The following is a 27,722-nucleotide window of genomic DNA, read 5'->3' on the forward strand; positions in this document are numbered from 1 at the left end:
TGTATATGTGTGTGCGTGTGTGTGTGTGTGTGTGTGTCTGTGTGTGTGTGTGTGTGTGTGTGTGTGTGTGTCTGCATGTGCGTGTGTGTCTGCATGTGCGTGTGTGTGTATGTGTGTTGTTATACCCGCGTCACCATCACCTTGACGACTGAGGTGCAGCTGAGCGTGACCATGAAGAGGAAGAATTTGGGCCTCACAAGGTAACGTATCTCTTAATCCTAAACAAAAACAATATGCATGTATACAGTTACTAATATAATGTGCCGGTGATTTGCAATGGATCTGGTTTGTAACCCTGTGATATCAAATGACACACGGTCATCAAAAGTGTACTTAGAAAGGCGTTAACCTGCTTGAAATGTACCTGAACAAGAGCCATTGACAAAAACGTATATCATCTCCATGAATAAAATACAGTAGATTTGCATGAATTCACTCAAATATACTCTACCGTTCACAGTGCACTGCAGATATATGCCTTTGTAAGTACACTTTTAAAGTGCAAAGAGTACATTTAGAGTAAATATGCATGCAAAACGTCTCCATTGCCCTTTTTTTTATACCCTTACTGTCGGCTGTGTGAACTTTATGTCTTGAGGGAGACTGGCTGTTTTCAGACAGTAAGAAAAAGGCCTGTGTGTCCGCAAGCCAATAACATATTATTTGGTGCACGGTGCCCTGTCCCTCGGTGACTATAGAATTACAACCCCTTTATCCATGTCCGTGAACAGAAGAAGAATGTCAAGCGAAGATTTCAGGTCGCACTATGCCATAGTATAGGGGAAGTGCCTTGTCCGGAGCAACACAGACCCCCACTGTCATCGTGGATTAAGGCTTGATTGAGCTTAGCTGGACAGATGACAGAGGAGATGGTCATTCTCAGGGCAGGACAGGAACAGGGAGAAAAAAAAAGTGTTACAGGTCAAATAAAGTATTGTGTCATTTTAGAGGAACATGAAGGTACCGGTACACATTTCCTTTGCGCTGATTATTTGTAGACTTCTTGGATGACGGATAACAACTCTCTCTCAATCACTACACGCATTGTTTAATTAATGCAAACTACACAACATTCCAAAGCTAAAAGGATCATGGGATTTGGAGGGTCTGACAGGAGGGCCAAGATGCCATAGATTGAGTGAAGAAAGAAAGTACTGTACAAAAACAAAAATCTGCATCATTTTGAAAACATCAGAACACTGGTTCATGCAAAAAAAGACTGTCTATAAAGATTCACGGAGGGGCATCTCTCGAAAAATTCAAAAAAGCTTTATCATTTGACAGCAGTTTTGTATTTCTGCTGTTAAACTTTGACCAGAGCTGCTTTTCCCCAGACATGTTGCTGTGAATAAACGAGGAAACGGTGCTTTGGTGTGCGGGTCAAAAGCAAGGGAAACCCTGTATAGATAATTAAGCTGCATGCTGGCTGGTGTTGGCAGTGTGTGTGTGTGTGTGTGTGTGTGTGTGTGTGTGTGTGTGTGTGTGTGTGCATGGGTGTATTGTTAAGTAATGCACACAACATAATTTAACACAGCAGTGAACTCACAGCTGTATTTTGACTGATACTCCAGCATATACATACAGTAATAGTGTGTAGGATTTTAGGGCTATGATGCTCGTGCTGTAATTTACTTCCACATGACTTTCAACCAAAAGCCTGGACCTCAAGCAGAAAAGTGAGTCAGCCTTGTCTGTGGTTTACAATGTTGTTGGCAATCTCATTGGTTAAGGAGCCAGTGTTTGGCAGGGGGCGTGCAGTTTTAACAACTAATTATTCTTCTCACAGAATTGCACTTTTATAGCCTGATTAAAACACACACACACACACACACACACACACACACACACACACACACACACACACACACACACACACATGTACGCACACACAGCTTTATTAGTAACCCAAAGAAACAGTTCAGCAAATTATAAACAGGTATGTTAGCGTGTCTTTAATTCAGTAAAATATACATGTAGAGGAAATGCTCCAAACTATACGTTCTTATCTAAAAGTATTACCCTTCTTCTTTGTGTCGAGAGTGATAAGCACCGTTAGTCAAAAATAGGTCCGGCTGTAAATACAGCTGAAGAGCTTGAGTCTCCACGGTTGTTTACACAATCAAGTTTTTTATTTATTTTTCGAGGCCGCGATAAGGTGCGTGGATATCCTGTGGTCTTTGCCTAGTTAATGTGTACGGACCGCACACTGGCTCCGCTTTCACTGAGTTATTACGCCCGAGTGTAATTTGAAACAATTACAAAAACACTGGCCCACTTGTTACAACACTCATTTTCCCCTCACATATACAAACCACAGATTCAATAGCTTTACATGTTTTTCAATCACACCCAGTGGAGCAGTGTTCAGTGAGAAAAAGTATAGCATTTCATCCTAGCTCGCATGGTATGGGATAATCTTTCACATTTTGCCTGGGGTTTGTTTTGCTATTTCAGCAGAAACTTGTGCAAGCCATGTGAATTACCAAAGGAGGAAAAAAAAAACAGATGATAAAAATAACCAAATGATATTGTGTCAGATGTAAATGAATAAACTATTTGAATAATCAGGGGCAAATAATTAGTTATCTGTGATAATAAATGGTGTTTATTGTCCCTTTTCATTCCGCCAGATGCATTGCAGAGATAACACTTTTTAAACACACAAGCAGGAGAGAGAGAGAGAGAGAGAGAGAGAGAGAGAGAGAGGGAGATAGTGTAACGCGGCGTGGAATGAGGGATTTTGGGGCTGCACGGTTTGCTATTAAGAGAGCTCTAATAGCATCAACAAACTTTAAATTATGAGGCAACATTTAAAGTAAACAAGATTCTCCTCACGTGCAGTTCAGATTCTTGGGAGCCATAGGACTATTAGAATGTATCTCATTTGTTTGGACACGCTCCTCACAGTATTTTCACACTTTGTGTTTTGCAGGCATAACATACATTGTTCAGAGATCGGGGTCGGCCTGTGATTGCAGTGTGTGGAGATGGACAGCTTCAGCAGTGTGAGTAGAGTTTTTACTTTACTAGCCCCTCATAGCAGCGTACAGCCCAGCACAGAGAGGTCAGGCCTATAGCTTGTACCTCAGTGTCTCTCTCTCTCTCTCTCTCTCTCTCTCTCTCTCTCTCTCTGAAGGTGCTGCTGCATAGCCTGACCATTGACATTTTGCATTCCTCTCCTGCTGCCTCAATGGGGGTTTGAGGGGTGCAGAGGCCAGCGCCCGCTTCTCAAGGGTAAAAAACAAAAAGGCTCTTTTTGAAAAATCCCAATGAGTTCCCATGATCCTGGGAAAAGACCTTGATCCGACCTGTGTTAAGATTTCCCCCATTCCCAGGATTAGGGCGCACACAAAAAAAAGGACATATTTTGGCAGATTTACTTTTGGCCTTTTGCTCTGCATTGCGGACAATAGATTGCAATGTTTTTTTTTTCCTTGCCCGGTCTCAGAAGATATCTGGCGTGGTGATTTGGCAGTAATGAGAATTTGTAGCTGTTTTCGCCCATTTAGTCCAGTAAGGACTTTTATGTTCCCCACTGATATTTTCTATGTCGGTGGAAAAGCTTGTATAGTGACATTTTATGGTGGAAAGTTTTTCAAAGTCATTTTTCAAGGTTTTTTTTTCTTTTTTTCAGCAACATACATAATCTGTTAGCATCAAAGGAGCATACATGCATAAATAATTGACTAATTCACTTAAAGGGGGCCAGCGTAGATTAATTAAGCCTGAATACTAATTATGTTTTCGGTCTACACCAACTGACGCGGTTGTTGTTTAATAAGAAACTGTTTGGTGGGTCACAATTACCGCGCACATATGAGGCTGCTGCTCTGTGAATTCAGATGGTTTCACATTTGAGGGGGGAGAATTGGATTTGTATGCCTTTGAAACAAAATGCTAACCTTATCTTTAGTCATTTAAATCAAAATGCTTTGTAGATGTGTTCATTAATCTTCTGACATTATATCGATATGGCCATTCTTTTTTTATGTTGATAGATAAACAAAGGGCCTTCATAAAAATGAAAACAAGGCATTCGGTCTCATCTATGATTATCATTATGTTTTATCATTTTATCACAACCTATTATGTCATGCATCCACACATACTGTATTTATATATTTAAAAGACATGATTTAATTTGGTACCACGTTCAAATTATGATCAATTCCAACATGGAACCTACCAGTGCAATAGCTTGAGAACAAGAACCAACCTAATGTGATGGATTTTTAACTCAATATTTGGCTCAAGTAATAGACAAAATATGTGTAAGGGATCTATATGAAAAGCTCTCAAAACTCTTGTCATTTGCAAGAAACACTCATCCCTGACTTTGCCATGCCTGGACACAGGGCACTTGCCTGTGAATGGGAGCTTTAAGTAGCTGTGTGAAGACAAGGTTTTTTGCTCTCTATTCTCCCCTGGCAAGCAGCGAGCGCACACACAGGGACAGAAGAGGAAGACAAGCTCAAAGCCGGGGCTCTTGTTTACAGCTGCGTGGGGAAAGAAAACAGGCAAGACGTAAATGAGGGTTGACGGTTTCATGAAGCACAATTGGTTGATGGCAGATTCAATGTGACTGGGCTGAACTGGGCGATGATCCGTACAGTATGCAAAATTCACTTTCTAGCTGGTCTGTGCCCACCAGCCCCTAGCAGCGAGCGGTCTTCCCCAAGCCCTTCTAGCTATGCCTTTGAATGCAACAAGAACTGAACAAGGCATTGTTGTGCTCAATTCCTTTTGACAACAATCACATTTAAAAAAAAAGAAAGGAAGGAAGGAAGGAAAGGAATAAAAAAAGTCATGGATGTTGCTTTTTTTTGTCACCAGTTACAAATGATTTTCTTTTTCTCACGTCGACTGCGATGTAAGCATTTTGTCTGCTTCACGGTGAAATGAAGAGAGAGGAGGATGGTTTGATGGGCCTGTACACATGCCTTCGGATGACAGCAGAGTGTGCTACTGTATATGTAGGTTGTACTAAACCCACATTTCTTGGCGTGTGATTGTAATGCAGCAGCACCATAGATTTTACATATTTATGTGCAATGTGACAGGGCAAATTATTAAACAAAAAAAGGATTAGGTCTGCACTGGGCCCAGTTTTTACACTGCTGCTATGACAGTTCTCATTGAAGTTTAGTCTTGGGCACCCATACCATACCTCCACAAATCCACTTTGGTTTATATCATCACCCTCTATGATACTTTTTCCCCCCTTAGGATTGAATAGTTGTTTATCGTTTTGGAAATGCAACATATGATGTTCCATCCGGTTATGGCACATTAAACAACTGTCCTTGTATTACAAGGAGCATGCTGTCAATGTCAGTGGGGTCTAGGGAGAAAGATGAGAACCAGGCATTTCTTTCAAGACAGAGGGGCTCACACGGGGCAGTGTGGATTAGATTTTTAGTGACAATGACCCAAAGCTTTAGGCCTGGGGTATATGTTCTATACTGCTTCTGTGTGCGGCTTTCCCATTGTGTGTTTACTTGCGATTGTTTCTCACTCCGACTCAACAAAAGGCAAGAAGGCATTCATAGTAATCAGAGGACTTATTGACATTTGCAGGACATGGAGCTAATTTACTTTGCATAGTGAGACACACGGGCACTGTTAGGACCAAAACAAAACAGTGCCCAGAGGCCAACGAGAATGAACGGATATGGAAACCACATAAAGAAAAAAAATAAAGGGACAATAAAAAATGTAAAGAAAGAAAAACTCAACAAGACATTTAATGACGTGGTGTTACATTGCAGTGTCAATGATGGTATCCTAGATTATTCTGTGCAGTAATTAGGGTGATAAACACAATACACTTGAATAGCTAAAGATAAAACTTAATGTGACTTCTCTTTTAATTTTGGCTCATCTCTCTAAAGTGCCTTTAGCCCTGAGGGCAAAAACAATCATTTGAAAAAAATATTACAATAATTTGATTATTAATTACCATGCAACAGAAATATATATGTTCCAACAAAATAACTTTCACAGTGTTGTTTCAGGATGAAAAAAAACATGTCCGTATCAATTAAACATAGCATTGACTATAGAGGTATATTATTTCAAATGTATTCATTAAGGTTTAAGGGATTGGCCGTGAGGTTCCAATAACCATCAAAGTTTTAACACCATATAATGAATGCAAAAGCCATATAGCTTATTTAAACTGCTGCTTTAGTTTACAACACAATGTTGTTAAACTGGCCCTGGTTTAATACAAAGCAAACTGTAGATAGAGTGCAATTTTTTTTATTAGGAAAATTAACTGATTCATTTTCCCATAATTGTTTCAGGGAGCTTCTCAATTTGCATATGCAACCAAGCAACATTGGTCTTGCTGAAAGGTGTGTAAAGTTTATAATGAAAGGTGGGGGGGGGGGAGAAAATAAAATACAATAAAAAACAGGGAGACAGCCACCACTGATGCTGAATTTGCCCGTCTCTTATTCCACAGTATGTGAAACCCCCGACAAACTGATTGGTACCCAGTCGAAAAAGAAAATGGTTTTTAAATAAGTTACAATTAGATAAGCATTAATCTCAGTGGTATAAATGAATGTCTTGCTGTAGGGCTTGTTGAATGTAAAAACAGATTTACAAAAACTCCTCGTACCAGATTGGTCTGGAAGTAGTCCTTCTCTATTTTAATTGCTCTGTCATTTAGAGTTGAAATAAGCACCCCCCACTCATTCTGCCCCTTGATTTTGCCTTTGAAATTAAATATTGTATACAAATACATGCTGTTCATGGGCATGAGCACCGTTCATCATCAAAATCTGCATAAAATGATGCTTAAAAAGCTCCATACGCTTTGAGCAACTGAGCCCTTTTGTATGGCGCATTCTTATGTAAACATATCCATAACGAAAACAACTACTTATGCCTTTTTACGTCGGCTTTCTTATTGTTCTGCTTGTCCGCAGAAATGAGAGAAATGTGGGACTGCCGAGTTTGTTCCACATACTCTTGATTTCAAAGGAACCCATGCTTGCTTTCCTACATTCCTCCTTTTTTCCCATACCAGGCCAATGTAGACCACCTACAACCCTAGTAGAAATGTTGTTGACTTAGCATGTGATAGATAGATAGATAGATAGATAGATAGATAGATAGATAGATAGATAGATAGATAGATAGATAGATAGATAGATAGATAGATAGATAGATAGATAGATAGATAGATAGATAGATAGATAGATAGATAGATAGATAGATAGATAGATAGATAGATAGATAGATAGATAGATAGATAGATAGATAGATAGATAGATAGATAGATAGATAGATAGATAGATAGATAGATAGATAGATAGATAGATAAATAGATAGATGGACATTCATTTGACATGTATTTATCATTGCCTCATGCGTGAACCCTACAATGAAATTACGGTTTTGAAAATGATCCCAAGCTTAACAAATTACAAGGGACCTGGCACGGTGTTATTTAAAGACCATTTCCCTCTCCCTCCTTCCGAGACTTTTTAGGTTGAGTTCACGTGAATGGAAGTAATGAGGAGTGTGCCTGGATTACCATACTCATTTGCACACCGAGTCTGCACTCTCATGCAGCCTGTGAAAAAAAAAAAAAAAAAAAAGCATAATTCTCCAGGAGAGACTGTTGTTTTGCCCATTCATTCTAGAAGCAAAAAGGAGGAAGTATTTTAATGTGACCTTCATTACACATTCATGTCAACTTTTTCCTTATCTATTTATGATTAAATTCTTTTCCACTCCTGTTGTTCAATTAGTGCTTGACCCCTTTAGCGGCGATGTAAATTAAATGACATTTTAGTGTCGTCCCATATTTAAAATACTGCGTTAGTTGCGGATCATAAATGATGATCTTCATTCTGCAGCTAATTTATTCATTTAACAATTTCCCTCCAGAAGTTACAGCAGAAGGCTCTGCAGCAACCTAAGCAGAAGAAATCCAAGTCGGCTGAATTTCTGATGGGTGAGTCCTGCTTGATGAGTTATTGCTCATAATTTGTGTAAGGATTAATTAACTAATTACAGACAAATGGCTTTGGGCTAAATTTTGCTCTTGCTTGTCAGGGCGCAATTTGTAATTATTTTAATCATTTCTTCTTCTTCTTCTTCGTCTTCTTCTTCTTCTTCTCCCCTTTTTTTCCCCTCTCCTCCTTTCGCAAGACTCAGATTTAATTTGAACCTAATTGTGTTTTAGTGTCATTTGAGGAGGATGCGCCTGAACATTTTGGGGCAGAGAGAAAATCATCAGCAATTAAAAAATATATATATATTGTTGTCATTAAATATGCTTCGTCTTTCTGAGTCACTCTGACCTAACTGTTGTATTTTCCCTTCTTCACGTCATTGTTTGTAATTTGTATTTATGTTTCTGCTTATTTCTGTCAGGGAGAGAGGAGGAGAGAGCTGCTGTGGATGGCATAGAAAACCCTGCTTACGATGATGGAGGAGGAGGAGAAGGAGGAGGAGGAAGCACCCAGCTTTCCATTCCTCCGGTTGGGCTGCAGAAGAGAGAGATTGGAGGTGACAGGCCAGATAGCACCCTTGCAGCTCACCCCAAAAAAATGGAGCTGCGAGCCCCTGCCAAAGAAAGAGGTGAAGCTTCATTCTTAATTAGCCTCAAATTTGTTGACAGTAGATGTGTTCCTGATCTAACCTTTCTCTCACTCCTTCTTTCTCTCTCTCTCTCTCTCTCTCTCTCCATTTCGGGGGGTGGGGGGGGGAGCTTGATCCCTGCATTCCAAAGCAAGCGTGTCCTAACAAGCAGCCCTCGTATAACTTCTCCATCCGCTGGAGAAGGCTATACAGTAGTGGGTGTTCTTTCTCTATCTCTAGCTAGAAGTACCCCTCGACACAATCAGCCTTGACTCCCACTCTCAGCTACATGCCTTGTGGTGGGCTGGAGTCATAGGAGAGAGCGCAATTTGCATACGCTACTATACGCTACCAAGCCGATCTGCAGTCTGTGTGGTGTACTCACACACAACGCCCCCGAAACACGGCTTAAGGCCAATCAGGCATACGAATATGCCCCCTTATAATTCAGTATGTCAGGGAGAACTCTTGAGGAATGGGATGGTAAATTAGGATGTGTTCAAGGTTGCGAGCGTGCCAGATTTTCTCAGGCATGAGTCACATGTTAGATTCTTGATTTAATGTGTGTGTTTTTTTTCATGGCTAGTAATTATTATCAGTTATTGTCACAATGTTTTATGCAAAAGAGGTAGGATTCCACTTTAACGTGGTGTGTAGAAATATTCTGAGATTGACTATAAACATATACAGTAGAAGACATAGGAGTCTAAAGCTAAACCTATACCAGTCATTTAGAAATCCTTTCCATTTGCTGAAGATCATGGTTTTTCTAAACTACTATAAAAGCATTTACCGATTTCTATAATCATCTTGTTTATTTGTTTTTAGTTTTTATCCTCATGTCACATGTTTCTTAAGGTGGGAAACAATGAAAACATGGATACTGTCCAGTGTAAAGAACAATGTCATATAACTGACAGTGAAAGTTTTTTCATTATGTCCAAGAATCATAACTATCGGAATACGCGATGCATTTTCTGATTGTTCAAAGTCCTCTTTACATCTTTGAAAAATTATTATAAACTTTTTTCTTTATCAAGTAGACCTCTATCCACATTTATCTTGGGCATTTTGAAATAATGTGAGAAAAACCTGCATAGAAAAAGCCAGCATATGGGAAATACTTTTTAATGCAGCTTTTGCATTAAATTGTTACCACCCACCATACAATGGCCCAGTCCATATAAGGAATACAATTAAACTTCATGAAATGTTATAAAACACATCATATGTTCTCTCAAATTTGATTATACTGTACGTTGATAGTGGATGATAATAACAGGAATGTACTATTATTTTGGATTGAAAACAGAACTATTGTTAAAAAAAAGTATTTTCTTTTTTCATAAAAATTGAAAAAGACAATAAAATATTTCTTATTTAGCAAAGTGTACATTGGATTACACCAAAACATGTAATTAAAAAGGGATACTGTTCATCAGATAAAAAAAATAATCTTACCCTAACTCTAATTCTTGAAGATGCGTTTTATTTGGACAACAAAATCCACTATCTCTCAGTGGATAAAATAGATATTCTTTTGAAGATAGAGAGAGTGAGTTAAGTTGCTTTTCTCCCCTTCTTTTTGTTCTATTAATTGGAAATGCTAATTAGGCCACTTGCCATATACCCTTAAAGCATACAAAATGAACCAAATCATATGGTAGATTATTGATATAGGAACTCAGGAAAAATGGAATACATTTCATATCCACATGGTCACAATGACTAATTTTTGCCAATAACAGGGCTGTGACAAGTCCACTTCTTATCACATGTATGATTCTATGGGCATTATAGACATCACACATGTGTTATACAGGTTTATAACTTAATTTGTTTGTGTTGATTGCTCTGAATATAGGATTTACATAAACAAACACTAACAATAAATCACTAGCGCAAGATAAGGGTGCACCCTAGGGTGCATTAGGGTGTTTGACTCGTTGGCAGATCGCAAAGGCAGATGTTACAATGTTTGTGACACTTCTATTTGGCCTTTTAACAAAATATTTCCTTTTTCTTATCTCCCCTTTCTCTGTTCACAGTCACTCTGAGAGACAAGAGGTGTCTGGTATTGATGATGTGCATGTTAGAGGAGAGGATTGAAATGTTTCATTAGAGAGATGAACTGGAGGACAGCCAGACTATTTAGGTAAATCGCAGACATGATTCAAGGGGCGATCCGTGAAGCTGCGTCCATTATGCAAATTTGTGTTTTGAAAAAAGGGTCTCATAACCTCAGAGCTATTTGCAGAGGAATCGTTCAAACCCTCTGTTTACGAGGTAAAGGGACTTAACATGTGAATTTCACTGTCAATTTATGGCACCGTTGAGGAGTGTTGCGGCTGCTCCTTGTTTAATAAGTATTTCAGTCTGACTGTTTCAAGTTAAAGTGAGGTCCGATTGCGAATAAAATCTCAAGCAGATATTTCAAATGAGTACGAAGGAATCCCAGTGAGCTTATTTCGGGCAGCGGCCCAGTGGGCCAGTGGTGCTCCTATGCAAACACTGACTCGCATTTTTATGTGTCCCAAGCTCCGATACCCTCAAACTTCTATGAAGGCGATCCTTGTGTGGAATTTATAACATGACTTAATGCACCATGCATTTTTTCTTGCCCCCACAACCGGCGAAATACAAGTAAGGCAATTTAGATTGGAGTGAAATATTCAAGGGCTGTAATGAGAATGATTTGGGGTTAAGAAAGCTGCTTGGTGGGGGTGTAGCCTTAATAGAAAGACCCCGGAGCTATCGGATTCCCATAAACTCTGTGGAGCAGACTTGATACCCATAGGTCAGTGATTGCTAATAAGAAGTCAATGAGACATGGGCTCGGGTTATTTTTCCTTTGGATCTGCCCCTCCAAACTTGCCCGGTCCTCTAGGCCCGCTGACCCGGGAGTATTTAGAAGGTATTGTCTTTGAAATTCCAGGTACTTTTGAGCTTGTAGACTTTCTCATTAGTTCCTTTTGAACACGGCAAACATATGGCAGTCGTATTTAAGAGATTGCCTGCCGTGACCTTTCGCGGCATGCTAATTAGGCCCCAGAGCACCGCGGGCCGTGGAGAGGTGCACTGAGAGACCCGCCAGTCTCTTTCCCCAGTGCTCTCTCTCTCTCTCTGTCTGTCTGTCTGTCTGTCTGTCTGTCTGTCTGTCTGTCTGTCTGTCTGTCTGTCTGTCTGTCTGTCTGTCTGTCTGTCTTTCTGTCTCTCTCTCTCTCTCTCTCTCTCTGCCTCTGTACTCCCTGCCTCATCGTGGCTCTGCCTTATCTGGTAGCAGCCGCTGCCCCGTGCCCCCTTCGACAGTGTGGGTTTCAAAATTAACATTTCGCTTCATGTGCTTCTAATAACCACTAACCTGAACCTGTACAACTACTCTCTTCCCTTCCCCTTCCCCACCTCCAACTCCCAACCCCCCACCCCTCCCATTCTCCCATTCTCTCTCCTCTCCCACTTTCCACAGGAAATGAAGGTGACCAAAATTACTTTGACCCGGCGGCAGCGGCGGAGCAGACAGACCCAAGGCATAGCAGGGTGGCCGGGGTCAGCGCCGAAGATGAGCTAGAATTAAGTATGCCATTCTCCGTCGTAATAGTTCTCCTCGGTTCATTAAAGTGAGGTGAGAGAGATCAATGGGAGCGGGGCCGCCATTTGCGAGACGGCAGAATGGGGGTCTATGTAAATACACCGAGTGATGGCATCACTAGATTGGCCATCCAACTCACTGTCATTGATGAAGGTCACGTATCATTGGTCAGTTTTCATTTCACCGTGGCTTTCTTCATTCCCCCTGTCAAATGACACACGCAGAGCCACATCAATAGTTTGCAGCCCCCCTCCTCGAGTAGGCCTATTAGAAGGGAGCTCTTGGGAGCCAAGTAATATGCATGTTATAATGAAACATGGCTATTAATGGAGAAGCCATTTCACCTGTATCTTTTGGATATCACTGCCGTGTAATATCAAAGGATTCGCCAAACCAAATCTCATCAAATGATGACAGGCCGGCTAACAGGCATGTTAATGCTCCTATTTCATTACCCGTCTGCATACACTTGATTCTCCCCCCTCTCGAGCCACAGCTAATATCTCTGGTTTGCATGTCAAGATGTGCTTTAGATTGACTTGTCTGATAAGTAGAAAGTCATTTTGAAGTACACAAATTCATGTCATTTTTTCCAGCACCTTTGAAGGCGTACTCATTTTATAATTGTTTCGACTTGCAGCATTAATGAATGCTGATGAAAACAGGCTGTATCAAAGAATGGCGGCATTGCTGGATGAGGATGATACCTTCATAAATATACCTGGTATGTACTATGTACTCTGTTTTAATGTTAAGTATTCGGTTGGTTGGTCCTGATAAAAATAGCAAAGAATACAAATGTTTACAACTTTATTTAGAACTGTAACTTCACTTTCAAATTGCATTGCTTTTATTTCGAATCATTAAACATGACATTGTGGGACATATAATAATGCTATAATATATAACATATCATAATGAATTTAATCCATTTGTGATCGATATTTAAAATCATCGTGTGTGTAAATGCTTAAAAAGAAAATGTTTCCAGATGGGGTCACAGGTGTAATTGATGGTTGATGGTTAAGATCATGTCAGTAATTTTATTTTCACACTTTAAAACCCCTTCACTTTCCATTGTAATATATTCATGAATACAAAACTCACTATTTGATACCACTGTGACCACTGTGATAACAATGGTGCCACCGATCACTATAGTCTTTAGGTACAGTATCTTTAGGAAAAGCTCAAGGAAGTGTTACCACAAACAACCCAGACAAAAATAAGACACATTTTCCACTTACATCGAACGCAGTGCTAACATAGAACAAAGAATAAGACTAGAAATGGACTCTTACTAGTAGACAGGGCTGTCTATAAGCACAGCCATTGTCTCACAGTAGGCGTGCCTTTTCTCATTAGCTCAGTTTCATTTAAAACATGTAGCCAACCAGGCAACATTGAGGTGGTTTAAGCTTAGCATTGTTCTGGGTGAAGACAGTCGCACTAGATCCTGTTGACATGACGCGCATCTCCCTTGTAATTCCGGCGCACAAGTGATGGGTTTAGGCCCGCTTCAACACGGTAGAATTTAGCCGGCTCTTATTATTCAGCATTGTCTTGGATTTAGCTGTACCACCGAGATTAGCAGCCCCATCCATTGTCTCGAAATGTTCATGAAATCCCACAGGAAAAAAAGTAAAGAGGATCCTCGGATTAACAGTTCCTCCGTGCAATAGGCTTGAGACAGGGAAAGAGAGAGAGGGAGAGAGACAGAGAGAGAGAGCTCTTACTTCTGTACTGTTGGAGTCCAAGTGCGGTGACTGCCAGTATAAGCACTTCACCGAGCCACAATAGACTTCAAGACAATCACCTTATGGTGTTGTGTGGATGCCTCCCACCGCTATAGGCCGCTAGTCTTCTCTGCAGAACCGGCAGAATCTGTGTATGTTTGTCTGTGCTGCTGATCCTGACATTTTGTGACTGCTTCTCAAGCTTTTGTATTGGCTTTCACAGCCTGCCACAAAGCGCCATACATACACATTTCATGAGAAAGAGTGTGAATAAGACAAGGTATTAATGAAATGGACAGTGGCCAGTGCTGTACACATTCTTTCTGGGAGAATTTCCTAGAGAAATCCCCTCTCTGTCGCTCTCTGTGTCTAAGATCTTCAGTTCTTCCGTTATATTTCGAATAATTCTATTGCTTTGGCTTTGAGATGAAAGAATGCAGAACTGGCATTCTATTCGTTCTAGTTCTTCGTAAGGCGTCAGGCATTGATATCAGCCTCTATGTGAAAAGCATTAGGCAGTGATAACAGCTTTGGCTGTTACACATATTGGACTGCACACGTTGAAAACACAGATGCTCAAGGAATAACTCATGCTTTCTACCAATGAGGCGGTGCAGCCAAACAGAAAAACACAGACACACAGCAAGCAGGTTAGCTACTCTAGATGAAGCTTTTTTTCACATTCAGTTATGAATTCTAGGTCACTAACTTGAAACTAGTTCAAGTATTGTGCAGCAAAAAAACTGTCTTTCAACGTATGGGCGTGAGGTTCCCAATTTGTTGGTGTGGTTTATGTAAGTTAAAACACAAAATGATTTTAAAGCCACTGCTTCTTAAAAGAGAGAAGATACATATTTGTTTGATTCCCTAAATAGAAACAAATTTAGATACGTATCTGCTAAATTTGGTTCAACCTTATGGACCTTACTCTACATCTGCTCATTAATGTCAATCAATAATAATAGAGACAAATACAGACCCAAATTCAAAGGAAAAACAAATATCAGTAGGGTGATAGAAACTGGAATTAAAAGTAAGTATAAAAACAACTGGAATGAAGCCACGTGATCATAATGGACATTTGCTTGTCATGAGAAGCACTATACATAAAAAAAAAACATCTGATTTCAATTAGAACAAAGGAGAGCCAATTACAGTATAGTCCAATATTCTTCATAGCCTTTACAAGCACATTAACAAAAAATATCAAAGCACTGGTTTTCTTTAAATGTCCATGTAAAACTAAGGCTTGTGTCATAGTTTTGTGTGTATGACTGAGCTAGGTTCAGTTTTTAGTTCTAAGAAATGCTTTACGAGTGGATATGGATATGAAACTATGGTTTTGTGAATGTTCATATTGTGCATTTGTGTGAGTTACTGTTTCACTGTCCAGCTGCATAAATATCTGTATATACATACTCATCTCTGTGAGCGTGTGTTAGTGTGTGTCTCTTTGTGTGCGTGTTAAGTACGCACATCCATCAGTGTGTGTGTGTGTGTGTGTGTGTGTGTGTGTGTGTGTGTGTGTGTGTGTGTGTGTGTGTGTGTGTGTATGTGCATGCTCACTGATGCATATCTATCCAGGTACGCTGCTAGCCTCCAGGGATGAGGAGGTGTTGGAGGTGAAGGCAGGTGATCCGGTGCTTCAGCGGCGACTGCTGCTGCACGGTGGTGGTGGTTGGGATGCCTCAGGCTCCAGGCCCTCCCAGTATGCTGCCGCTGCCAAAGCCCAGACTGGGGCTACTAGAGCTGGGCTGGGAACAGAGGCTGGACTCCAACCAGGGAGGACTGGAATGGGCAGAGAGAGCACTGTAAAAAGTAATGCTATGCTTTAAAAAAAAAATCTTAAATAGAGAGGCATTATATTTGAGCCTGATTTCAGTATTACACTATTAACTAAAGGTGGTGATTCTGGAGAATGCTTGTTGTCAATTCAATCGTTTGCCAAAGTCAGTGAATATGTCCTCATGATCCGCTATCTGTACATACTGTACTAAAAAAATCCAGTGTTAATACACAGCCTATAGGCTCTGTAACCGGGCATGTTGCTAGCTACGGTGGGCCCCCGTTGGTAACATTCCCCTTTGTTTACATACCAGATTACAGAGCCTAGGCTGTGTAATCTGGTATTCGCAAGCATTCTATTGACTCGCTGATTCCACCTTTAAATGTAGATTTATATTATTTGTATTTTTATTTGCAGATTCATGATGAAAAATTATATATAATAATAATTTAATATATATACTGTATATATATATAATTAAAGCTAGCAAAGAAACATTCACAAATAATTCTGCATGATGGCGCAGTATCACTTCATATTTTTGATCAACTTTTTAAGGCTTTTGATGGCACTGTGTTATTTCTTGCAGTGAGGACAGCCAAGGAGGCGATCCCCCACTACGCCCAGCAGCTGAGAGAGCGTGTGCGGCCTGACATGATCACGCTTGGCAGCCTTTCACTGCAGCAGGTCAGGGCCACAAAGAGGAATATCTGTGTCATCATCCCATATTCACCAGCACGTCAGCCATGTCCATTATGCTGTGTATCAGTGGCCTTGGCTAATGGACAAGTGTGTGCATGTGTGCGTGTACGTTCCACCTAGCTATGTTTATACGTACTATGTGTCTGCGCCCTTTTTTTTTGCTTCACCGTTTTTGTCCCCAACCGTCAAAGTTCTGCATTTCATTTTTTCAGTGCATTTGGTTTTGAATCTCAGCTGAATGCAATCATCATATGAAATTGCATTCAAGGTTAGATAACTCATTCACCAGTCAGCTCAGAATAAGCGCATGGATTTTCGACAGCATAATCTACAGATGATATCCCCACACAATTAAGTTTATTTGTGGAGACACTTTTTTCTCTGTCTTTGAACTTTGTTGCTGTATTATCATGCATATTTGTCTCCGACAGAAGCTGAATGGCCCAGGTTTCTTTACCCGTCTTAAGGTCTTTTCAGGAAAAATAGAGCGTGACTACTTTTTTATTTCCCCAGCTGGGGAGTATAGGAATACTGTGATCTCGCGTCTAGATCGGAAGCTGCTTTTCAATGTGAGTGTTTGTATTCCATCAGTCAGAAAAGAAGAGGATACAACTACATAGGGGTTCCCATTGTGCTGGCAAATCTACATTGCATAGAAAACCCTGAAAATGTACGCAAATGTAAACAGAATGCAGAACTTCTATGTCACTGTATTTTTAGTTCTAATCTCACTTGAATCAAACGATGTGAATAGAAAGTCAAGATAATTGGGCACAACCGATCCAACAATGTCTCAATCTGACTTTGGAAGTCACACAGCAACAGTTGACTCATCGTCCCCTTTACCGAGATAATCAGTGGCATATCTACTGTGTTACTGTATCAGCATTGGGATCAGTGTTATCTCATTCTGCTGTAATATGTATGCGCTCTCCTACTGTTTCCACACCCACCTCCCATTGAAAGCACATTATCCACCAGAGATTTCACATCTATTTTAAAAAATAATAGTCTTTTTCTTCTTCCTCTATTCTGCCGTACAAAGCCCTCTACACAGGGCGAGACGCTGTCACTTAGCAGTGTCAATGGCGTCTGAATGGGGAGTGCGAATGTGCTGACTGAATGTAAAAAAAAAAGAAAACGGCAGAAATGCTCATCAAACGCTACATGTCTTTAGGGCCTGGCTCAGTATCGATTGCCTGCAGATTGCATTACAGTTTGCTTCCTTGTGCTTAATTCTGCCATTATGGCTACACACTGCACTGTTTCATGAAGCTGTATCCAAATGATGTGTGTGCATGTGTGTGTTTACATGTATTGTTTTCAGCAGGCGGCTCAGGAGGGGAGTGAGTGGGCAAAGAGAAAGAGGAGACTAATGAACGTATTCACTGGGACTGTTAAAGTAAAGGACCAGGTACTGTAGAGATACTGTATATGAGGATAGCTTTGATGTTGTAACAAGCCATTACATTTGGGACAATTTCTTGTTATTTTCACAAGCTCAACATGTTTTTTGTGCAATCACATTCTTTCCTGGACGTTTGTCCATAATAACATGCACTCGCCATGTACTAATGCTTGAGTCCTTATCTAAATCTTAAAAATATTTCATTACAGGCAGTCACAGAAAGGAATATAGTCCTGCAATTATAATTTAGAGCGATGTGGTTTAAATTAAAACTGTCAATTAGCTGATAATGTTAATGACTGCGAGAACATTAACAGTGTTAGTTAACATATCCACTTTAATATTTCAAAAGGAGCCTCATTCAGAGGGAGAGCGTGACGAGGCAGTGAGAGAAGTGCCACAACCCAGGCTGAACACACTGCTCCAGTGGTGAGTTCAGCCCGTCTCCTCATTCTCTCCACATTCACAACTCATGTCACACGACTGTGATCATTAATTGTGTTCAAAGCAGTCGTATTCCAGCTGACAATTTCAAGAGTACATGTAATTCAAAATGCACTCTGCATGGCTTCTCCCTGTCGACGGCCGTTGGATTGTGGGTAGTATGGCTCGAGGGTGCAGAAATCTGTCCATGTCATTGGGCTTGGAGACGCATCAATTCTTGGTCCATCCACTTTAGTCGGAGATCACACATCAAATCTCATAGGGAGAGCCCGGCGGGCAGTCAGCTTAGCATGTTTAAGTTTTTAGTAATTATGGACTACCATGCCAGGCTGACATGATAAAATCAAGGCACTACAGCACAAATCAGCATCTTCTCTTGTGTTTGGTTGTTTTTATGGGTGGGTGGTAGTCGGACACCAGCTCTGTCAGATGAATGTGGTTCGGAGTTTAGCGGGGATGACCTTCCTCTCGACAGCCTTGAACCCTGTAAATTCCTTCTGATATCAATGGTGGGTGGCTATTAGACATGGGAGACTTTCTATGCATCACCTAGGGCTACATCTGCCTGAAATTTAATGAGAAATGATTTCACTTTTTTTTTTCTCCCAATACGCCTATGAAAGTAGAAAAAAATAAAAATAAAGAGAAGAGACGCGGAGCTGACTTGTGGTTTTTGTAACAAATGTGTAATTCATTTGTTTCCACTGTTTGTGATTTAATGGAGGTCGAGTAATTGCATTAGGAAGCACATTGTGCCTTGTTGTGAACTGATGAAAGCACATGTAATACTTTTGATAGGCGAACAGAGAGGAGCGAGAGAGGGAGAAAACAGAGAGAAAGAAAGAGCCAGTTGCCTGCCTTTGATGCCGAGCATTTATTTGCTGAATTATCCTCCCTTTTACAAGCATCTTATCCCCAGTCACAGGCAGGCCAGGGCCCCTGTGATATTGCTTTATTTTGAGGAATTAAGAGAGGTGGCGAGGAGACAGAGTGAAGCAACCGCTTATTACATTACCCCTGATAAGATTGAAAGGCCGAGAAAGGCAGGGGGCGAGAGAGAAAGACAGAGAGAGAGAGAGAGAGAGAGAGAGAGAGAGAGAGAGAGAGAGAGAAAGAGAGAGAGAGAGGACCCAGTGGAAAGTGTTTTGTTGTGGTGTTATTAGATTGAGCTGCTGTTGGCTACAGAGTGGAACAACAGAGTCCAACATGCAGGTGGCTGTTAACAGGGTTAGCTTCTTGTGTTGTTCTTGTGTATTGTATAAGTGTGTGTGTGTGTGTGTGTGTGTGTGTGTGTGTGTGTGTGTGTGTGTGTGTGTGTGTGTGTGCGTGCGTGCGTGCGTGCGTGCGTGCGTGCGTGCGTGCGTGCGTGTGTGTGTGTGTGCGTGTGTGTGTGTTGCAGCGGAACCACTGAAAGCCCGTCACTCAGAGTGCTGGGGGAAGGCCAAGAGGAAGCAATGGCCAAATACGGCCAGATGACAGAGCTCCCAGAATCCTCCTCTCCAGCGTCACGACCCCTGTGGCAGGTAAGATCCGCTGGCAGTGAGTGGACTGAGGAACACACATTTGTAGGGAAACAGAAAACATGGCCGACAGGAAGTGACACACCCCCATAGGGAGGTTGTTTCAAAGGAGGTGATATTGATCCCGAAAGTGAAGAAAAAAGCAGGGGTGTATGCTCCAAAACAGTGCAATGATGTAATTATGTGAAATCCTGTGATGAATGGAACCTGTTAGAGAAAGGGAAAATCTTATCTCTTATTTTTCGAGTTTTTCAAATTCCCTTCACTCCTTTCACTACACCAATGGGTACTGCCCACACACACACATTCACACACAGACACTATACAGCACTGAGCAGAAGGCTCCGGTATGCCGAATGCTATAACTATTCAGCCACATTATTTTGTATACAGTGTATCACAAATCTTTTTTTCCCATGCTTTGTGTGGATGGTGTCTGTGGTTTTAGGAATATAAGTAGGTAGGGAAAATGAGTCTTTGGAGGTATATAAAAAATGGGGAACAGAGGGATAGGAGAGAAAGGAGAGAAAGCAAGTGGGTAAAGAGAGAAGGAAGCCGCAGCTTTAGCGCTATAGCATCGGCAGCTGTGGGAGGAGTGTGCTGTTGTGTTGCATCTGGGGATGAGGCTGCCATGCCACCGTGCTGGCTTAAAGATGTAATGAATCTTCAGTCGGGGGCTTTCCTTCCAGGGTGACAACTGGCTTTGAGGAAGGTTGTAAATGCAGGGGAGATTGTGGTATAATTCCTCAGACTGGCGTTTGTGCCCCCCAGTCACCATTCGATTATCTCCCAAATTGCTGTGTTTCACTGAGATAAAGATTTTTTATGGCTTGCTGACTTGAAACAACCGGCACAGGCAGAATAGGGGGCAAAAGAGGGAGAGGGAACGAGAGAAAGAGGGAGAGAGAGAGAGAGAGAGAGAGAGAGAGAGAGCAAGCAATGGCCAAACCCGCCACGCATAGTAATTTCCTTTGGTAAATGACAAAAATCTTTGTTTAGATGACATTTCCTGAAAAATTACTGCAGCGAGATGAATCTGAAATATAAAATGTCACATTTGGCATGCAAAACTATGAAAATATATTTCTGTGCAAAATTCATGGAGGCATTTAATTTAGAACGTGTTTAATAACTGAGGCAGCCTGCATCAGTAATCCTGCCCGGAGGTCCCAAAAAGATTGTCATATTTATTCTCTGCTTTTTTCACCCCCCCCCCCCCCCCCCCACACACACACACACACAAACCCCCCTTCAATCCAAAGCCAAAACATTTTAAGGGTAAATGTTCATTGTTAATTAAGATTTACTAATTAAAATGAAAATAATTAACGAGAAAGCTTAATCTCTGAATATTAGCCCATACTTAGAAAGAAAGGAAGTTTTTGTATGTGGCATTTCCTGTCTCTATTAAGAGAGTGCATTTTGTGTGATCAGTCAATGTGTGGAAAGCCCTGAAAAAATATTCCAGCTAAAAAGGACGGCCGCTTGCCAGCAAAACCACGGAGGATCCCTCGCTAGAGCCTTTGATCTCATCTGTAGGAGTGCTGTAATGTTATGGCATTTTAGGCACAACTCAGGCTTGGGGCAAACAAACCACCTCTGATATGGAAAATTGGCTCACTTCACCTTTATACCTCCGCCTTGCTGTCTTGACTCTGGCTATGCTATAGACGCCTGTGCTAACATGTGGGCCAGATAATAACCATACCTCTTAAAGACACACATAGTGCAAATTGGACACCGGTGTGATAAAATTGTTTTTTTTTATTTCCTTGCTTCTTTTTTTCTCCACTTCCTTTGCAGTCTGAGTGCATACATCTCTTTCCAATGTGGGGGTTTGGAGGCCTCCACAACCTCATCCCGAATGTGAGATGTGTGGGCTAAACCGCTTTGCCACCAATTATACTCATTTTCACTTCTGCCTAAATTGTTTTTGTTGTTTTGGTATGCAAAAGATGCACATAGTGGGTAGATTGAAGGGCAAAACTGCACACACCTCCCCCCCTTCGCAGACTGCCAGACAAATGGGCATCGCCAGCAGTTGCTAGGTGAACACGTGTATGCTGTGTGCCTGTGTTGGAGACAACACTGTGCACACTATACTGTAAAACTGTAGATACAGTGTATAAGTGTGTGTGTGAGAGAGCACACATAGCTGAGCACTATATACTGTATGGCATCGATAGGAATTGAATGCCTCAAATGCCAGACACTTAAAATTTGCCCTAGGGAATTGGTCAACACAGTGTACATTTGAGTACATAAAATAAATGGGCATTCAGTGATTCAACCTTGTATAATCAGGCACAAATAAATGCCTGCACCTAAAATAAGTGAGGGATACAATACATACTCTACGATGCGATACTACTACGATAGGGCAGGCTAAGGGGTCATGTAGAATAAAGGTGTAATACAATGTTATTGAAATTAGTTTTTGAGATACCTTTGTGCTAGATGAAAATAAACGGATGGACAAAATGTCCAACTAGCATAAAGGTCTAACAAGTCGATATATGACAAACGTTCATTTCTATTGAAGTATAACAACATAATGTTAAGGACCAAGTGGATCTATTTAAGCCAGATTGACTTTTCATTGTGTGCTTGTTCAACAGATGCCATAGGGGACAAACGACTGAATGTGTATTTATATTGTTCTCTGATTATGTTTAAAAAGAAAAAAAAAATTAACTGTCTAGCCAGCTTAACCCATTACTCATCCTAAGCCCCCCCCCAAAAAAGGCACATGCATGTCACCGAAACAAACGAGCAAATAAACAACAAGTGGGCTGATGTAGCCTGCAGGTTATAGTGGGACGAGCTTTGCTACCAGGAGGTTGGCGTTTTGAAAGCGTTATCTGAATGGGCAATGTGGCTACAGGGAAAATACATATGCCTCCGAAAAAACAAGGAATGCCGATGTGCCCTTGAGCAAGGCACTTAACCCTTAAATGGCTGAATGGAGATCAGTAGATGGAAGCCTGCAGCTTTACAGGGCAAGTCTTGCAATACACACTGCTATGACTGCTTTGACTGCAGATTGACAAAAAAATAACTCCCTAGTCCAGCAAACATACCTGCAGATGACTCCACATAAAGGGGGGAATCACATCATCAAACACATAGTATTTTTGTTTATAAAAAAAACGTATTAAGAGGTTGATAGTGGTATGACGAGAGGGAAGTTAAGAAAAAATGTGTGCGTGCATCTTAATTTTATATCCACTGTTCCATGGCATGGTCTACACACAACATTGTGAAAAAAGCATTGTCATTTTCCTTTATTTTTATTTATTTTTTTTTACAAGGAGAGGGTATGGATGCCAATGTCAACAACTGGAGGAGGTGTTGTGGGGGTGGGGGGGGTATGGGAAGTGAGACGGAACTAAGTAAACAAACTTTATTTACACAGCACTCTAACAGTAGTTACAAGTTGCTTTACATAAGTACTGGTGCATGCAGGTGTAGATGAGATAACACAACTGTTGACAGCATTTAGTTGCTTCAGACTGTCAACAGATTGTTTTAAGGCCAGGACACACCGGCCCGATAATCGCCGTCGTAGAGTCGGGAGGGGGCGGAGACACGAATCTGTTTGGTGTGTGCCGTGAAATCGGTCGTCGTAGATGTCGTCGGGCTTCTTTCGGCGGCGGGCAGTCTTTCAGTTGGAGCAATTTGATTTGTGGAGGGCTAGCGAATCAGTGAAGCCCGGAAGTGAGGCGGGTAGCACAAACAGCTAACAACAGTTAGCCATCGTTTTAATGTGTTTGTTTGTTTCGTTCAGCGAGTACTCACATGCATCAACCCTTGTTGACTGCTCGACACCATGCTCGACACTCTCTGCTAAAAATGGTGCTCTTTATGGTCCATAAATATAAATACGTATTTCTATCTATGTTTATGGTCTAGACAGCCGTCCCATCATTTCCGGCTTCCGTATTTTTTCGGGCCACAATACAGATTAGCGCCGCCTGCTGTTATGGAGACATTACGTCCCGCGCAAGCGCAGAGCGTACGGAAAGTCAGCAGTCGGTTTGGTGTGTTCTTTGCACTTTTTCGGCCGCGACGGGAAGACTGGAGCCCCCTGAATCGGCAGTCTCCATTTTCGGGTAGTCGGACTGCTGTGTCCTGGCCTTTAGATGTATTTATTTGCAGGTGTGTGTGTGTGTGTGTGTGTGTGTGTGTGTGTGTGTGTGTGTGTGTGTGTGTGTGTGTGTGTGTGTGATGCGACAGTTGACGTTTAAGTGTTCAGTTTCAATACATCCAACAAACAGACCTAACAGTATTGGCTTAACACAGTTGTTAAGTAATTGCACACTGGCCACATTTACATTTTTGAAAGTTTGAGTTAGGACTTTAGAAGTAAACTGGCTAAAAGATTGCTTTCGGCTAGATTTAGGTGTAAACATTTGGACAATGTTTTGCATCAAGGGATTATTTATTATTATTTATTAATTATTTGCCTCCATGGAAAGAGGATGACAGATATATTATAGAATCAAGAAAATATTGCAGTGGAATTTTATGTGCTGCACTTTGTGTGTGTTTATAGGTGAACCAGAGCACAAGTCCCCAGCCTGTGGAGGTGCGTTTGTGTTGCCTGAGAGCCATCAGAGACAAGATACCCAGGGGTCTGTACACTGTGAGTGTGGCCCTTCACAGCAGACTAGGGGGTCCAGCTATTTCCTGGTGCAGAAAGAAAGAACAACCGCAACAATGTGCGGTGTGCACTGAGCCCACAGAACACCTGGGCCGCTTCTACGACACAGACCTGCACATCAATCAGAACTGTTTCATGGTGAGGTTATGGACTTGTTTTGCATGATCATGATAATGTAGGGTGTCTTTTATGACTAGATCATTTTATTTGATAACAACCCTTTATTCAAATGATGATCGGGAAAGGTCCTTTGAATATTATATTATTTGGAATAAATATCAAATATTTCTTTACTGAAAGAGATAAAAGTTGAGTACAATGTAACCTTAAAAAAAACAAGCAATAATAATGAATATACAACATGCTATGCTGATATGAGATAACCCCACACACTGCCCCTTTAGTCCACTATTGTTGTTATTTTCAGATTCCTCTTTTTGTTTTTGGAGCACCCTATTGAAGTGGGATTTTGAGAAGTTATATTGGTGTAAGAGACTGCTCATGAAAATATGCCACAGTGAGCCTCTAGGTATGAATAAAAAGACACCTTTTCAGACGTGACATTAAATCCATGGATGTAAATCAAACCCAAGATCAATTATTAATTTAAATAAGAAGGTAATGTTTTACTGGAATGAAAAATTAAGTCCAAACGCCTTGAAAAACCTAGTGTCTTCTCTACTCATCTCTTGCATAGCTGAGCTTGATCCGGGTTGGATAAAATAGGATATGGAAAAGTTTGGCAGAATTTACTTAAATGTAATATTTTAGGAAGACTATTTTAAAAACTCAAGCTAAATGACCAAAGCATAAAAACAGACTTAACGTGCTTTCACATTTTGGTCCTTTTGATGAGACAGCACAGCAGATTACAGTAGATGAAATCTATGCACATTTTGCTACCAGTTTACTAAACCTCTGGAAAAGAAAAACATCCTGTATAGAAGCTATGTGCTAATCTTAAAAACCCACATGCTCATTTTTGGACGGCCGGTATTGACCAGTGGATTAGAGATCTCTCATTATGTTTATTCATAACTGTCTGCGCTGTCTGTCTAAAGAATCACAAGAGAAACCTTCAAACAGAAGCCACTAAATCCAGTGTCCCTCCTGATCCCATAGAGTTTTGTGAAGGCTCAGACAGGGCTTCTTTATAGTGCTCTGATGGCAACTGTATACACAAGGCCTTAGCTGGAGCATTTAGCACACGCGGACACTGTCAATGTGCTGGTGGGCGTATGCACTGCTTTTAAGAGCATCCTGATAATATTGTCTCCGGCTCCCATCAAACATAAAGGACGGCGGGTAAAAGCTGGCATTAACTGAATGTGGACCTGGGATCTGATTCAGAGGTAAAAAAAGAAGGAAAAGAAAAAGAAAAAAGCTTTAAGTATGGCGTGGTTAAATGCCTTGTGTCACTCTTCCTTTCCCTCCTCTCTTCACAAACCCTCGGCTGTGCTTCATAGACAGACCTGTTGTTTTTGTCCTCAACAAGAGTGACGGAAACGCTGATCAGATTTGTCTGAGACTATCGGGATTGGCTCGGGATGTTTTTCTCTCTGCCTCGCCTCTTGCCCACACTATATCGCGTGCGATTTACAGGAGTGCTCGCAGTGTCTTCTAAGAGGAAATGAGGAATTAGTGATGGTAAGAGGAAGCCAGGAGCTTATGTTTCCTTTCCTCCCTCTCTCTCTCTCTCTCTCTCTCTCTCTCTCTCTCTCTCTCTCTCTCTCTCTCTCTCTCTCTCTCCCCCTCTTTTTGTGTCTGGGTTTTGAATTTAGGCAGAAAATGTGCAGATCAGTGGGAGATGTGTTGGATACGCTGGCACTTGAAAAGAGTCAGGCCCACAGTCTTAGTGCAGTTTTTTTACACCAAATTGAAAGACGTGTTTAAGAATCCAGATTTCAAGAGGAAGGCAAAAGACAAGGGATAAAAGGTCTTTTGGAGGGCGTATGGAGATCCATGAATTTGCTCTAGTTTTTTCTCTCTTTTTTGAATCTTTAGTCCTACATTTCGGTCATTGAGAAAGGACGGTTAGTCATCTGACAAACAACTGACTCATTTTGAACAATGATAGTCACATATTTTTCCTTCTTCTTTTTTATGGACATGTGCACAATTCTCTGAGTATAGAAAAAAAAACATCAGTGAATTTTAAAGGAAACAGGATATTTCTAATGGTTTAAGCAGCTCCTCCAGCACACTGCATACCTCCACATACATTCTCTACATACATCTTTCTGCAAGCATGCAAGCACACGTCTACATGCAAGCTCCTGACAGTATGCACTCACATATTACGCGCAAATAAATATGTGTGCAGGTCATATTTCTTGCAGTAAATGAATACTATGAAATATCCTCAATATCCATAATCTGTGATATTATGCCATCAATTTGTGTCCTGAGTCAGTCAGTACTACCCCTCATTTCACAGGTGCCTATAACTTAAGCAACATATTTGGGTGGTGGTCACACGTGATTAATGTGTTTTAAAAAAGTCCCCTGCGTTTTCCATAACAACTAATAAAGGGATCAAACACACACACCACATCGTCGGTTAAGGTTTTTAGGCAAATCCACTGTTCTCTGAGTAAATAGGAAGGGATGAATATACCATCAACCGCTAACAGGTAACAGTTTATTTTTCCTAATGCATAGTCATATTATCAGTTTGATTGATGTTCAGATAAAAAATTAAAAATAAATTAATATATACAGTAACTGTCAGCACATAGACTGTAACAGCAATCTCTCCTTTCGGTCCGCCCTGTGTTTGATGCAGACACTCTTTATCACTCCAACATCTACATTTTGGCAATATGTTTGAGTTGGACGGGTAAGAATGGCATCAACCGCTAACCAGTAACCGTTTTTTCCTAATGCATAGTCATATTATCAGTTGATTGATGTTCAGATAAAAAATAATAATACATACATTCAGTAACTGTCAGCACATAGACTATAACGGCAATCTCACCTTTCGCTCTGCCCTGTGTTTGATGCATAAATTCATTGTATAACTTTGCGTGGGTTAAGTGTATGAACTTGCAGGCATGTGTGTTTGCCGGAGTGGAGTTTGTGAGTGACTTTGTGCCTGTTCCCATGTGTCTGTAGATCTTACCTGCAGCCTGTGAGTTGGTCCCCTGCATGGTACTGGTATTCACACTGATGGCTCTACCAGGACACAGCAGCCACATCAGCTCTGCTCTGGCCTGGGGGGCTTTTCCTGTTTGTGGACCGAGCCTCAGTCATGTCCAGGGCAGGTGTGTCTAT

The 27,722-nt window shown here is 41.0% G+C and overlaps 1 protein-coding gene across 1 annotated transcript in view; it reads left to right on the forward strand.

The window, feature by feature from the left end:
• Positions 1–27,722, forward strand: part of ofcc1 (orofacial cleft 1 candidate 1) — a gene marked incomplete at both ends in the record, with an annotated part of 134,899 nt that overhangs the window by 25,136 nt on the left and 82,041 nt on the right. The window contains 8 exons of the mRNA XM_080050600.1: positions 7,903–7,969; positions 8,392–8,598; positions 12,065–12,172; positions 12,828–12,911; positions 15,508–15,741; positions 16,299–16,396; positions 24,339–24,584; positions 27,564–27,712. Of these exons, the coding sequence (XP_079906726.1) occupies positions 7,903–7,969; positions 8,392–8,598; positions 12,065–12,172; positions 12,828–12,911; positions 15,508–15,741; positions 16,299–16,396; positions 24,339–24,584; positions 27,564–27,712 (1,193 nt within the window). The remainder of the gene's footprint in view (positions 1–7,902; positions 7,970–8,391; positions 8,599–12,064; positions 12,173–12,827; positions 12,912–15,507; positions 15,742–16,298; positions 16,397–24,338; positions 24,585–27,563; positions 27,713–27,722) is intronic.

This window comes from Ammodytes marinus (assembly GCF_949987685.1).
Source record: "Ammodytes marinus genome assembly, chromosome: 21".
Taxonomy (NCBI): domain Eukaryota; kingdom Metazoa; phylum Chordata; class Actinopteri; order Uranoscopiformes; family Ammodytidae; genus Ammodytes; species Ammodytes marinus.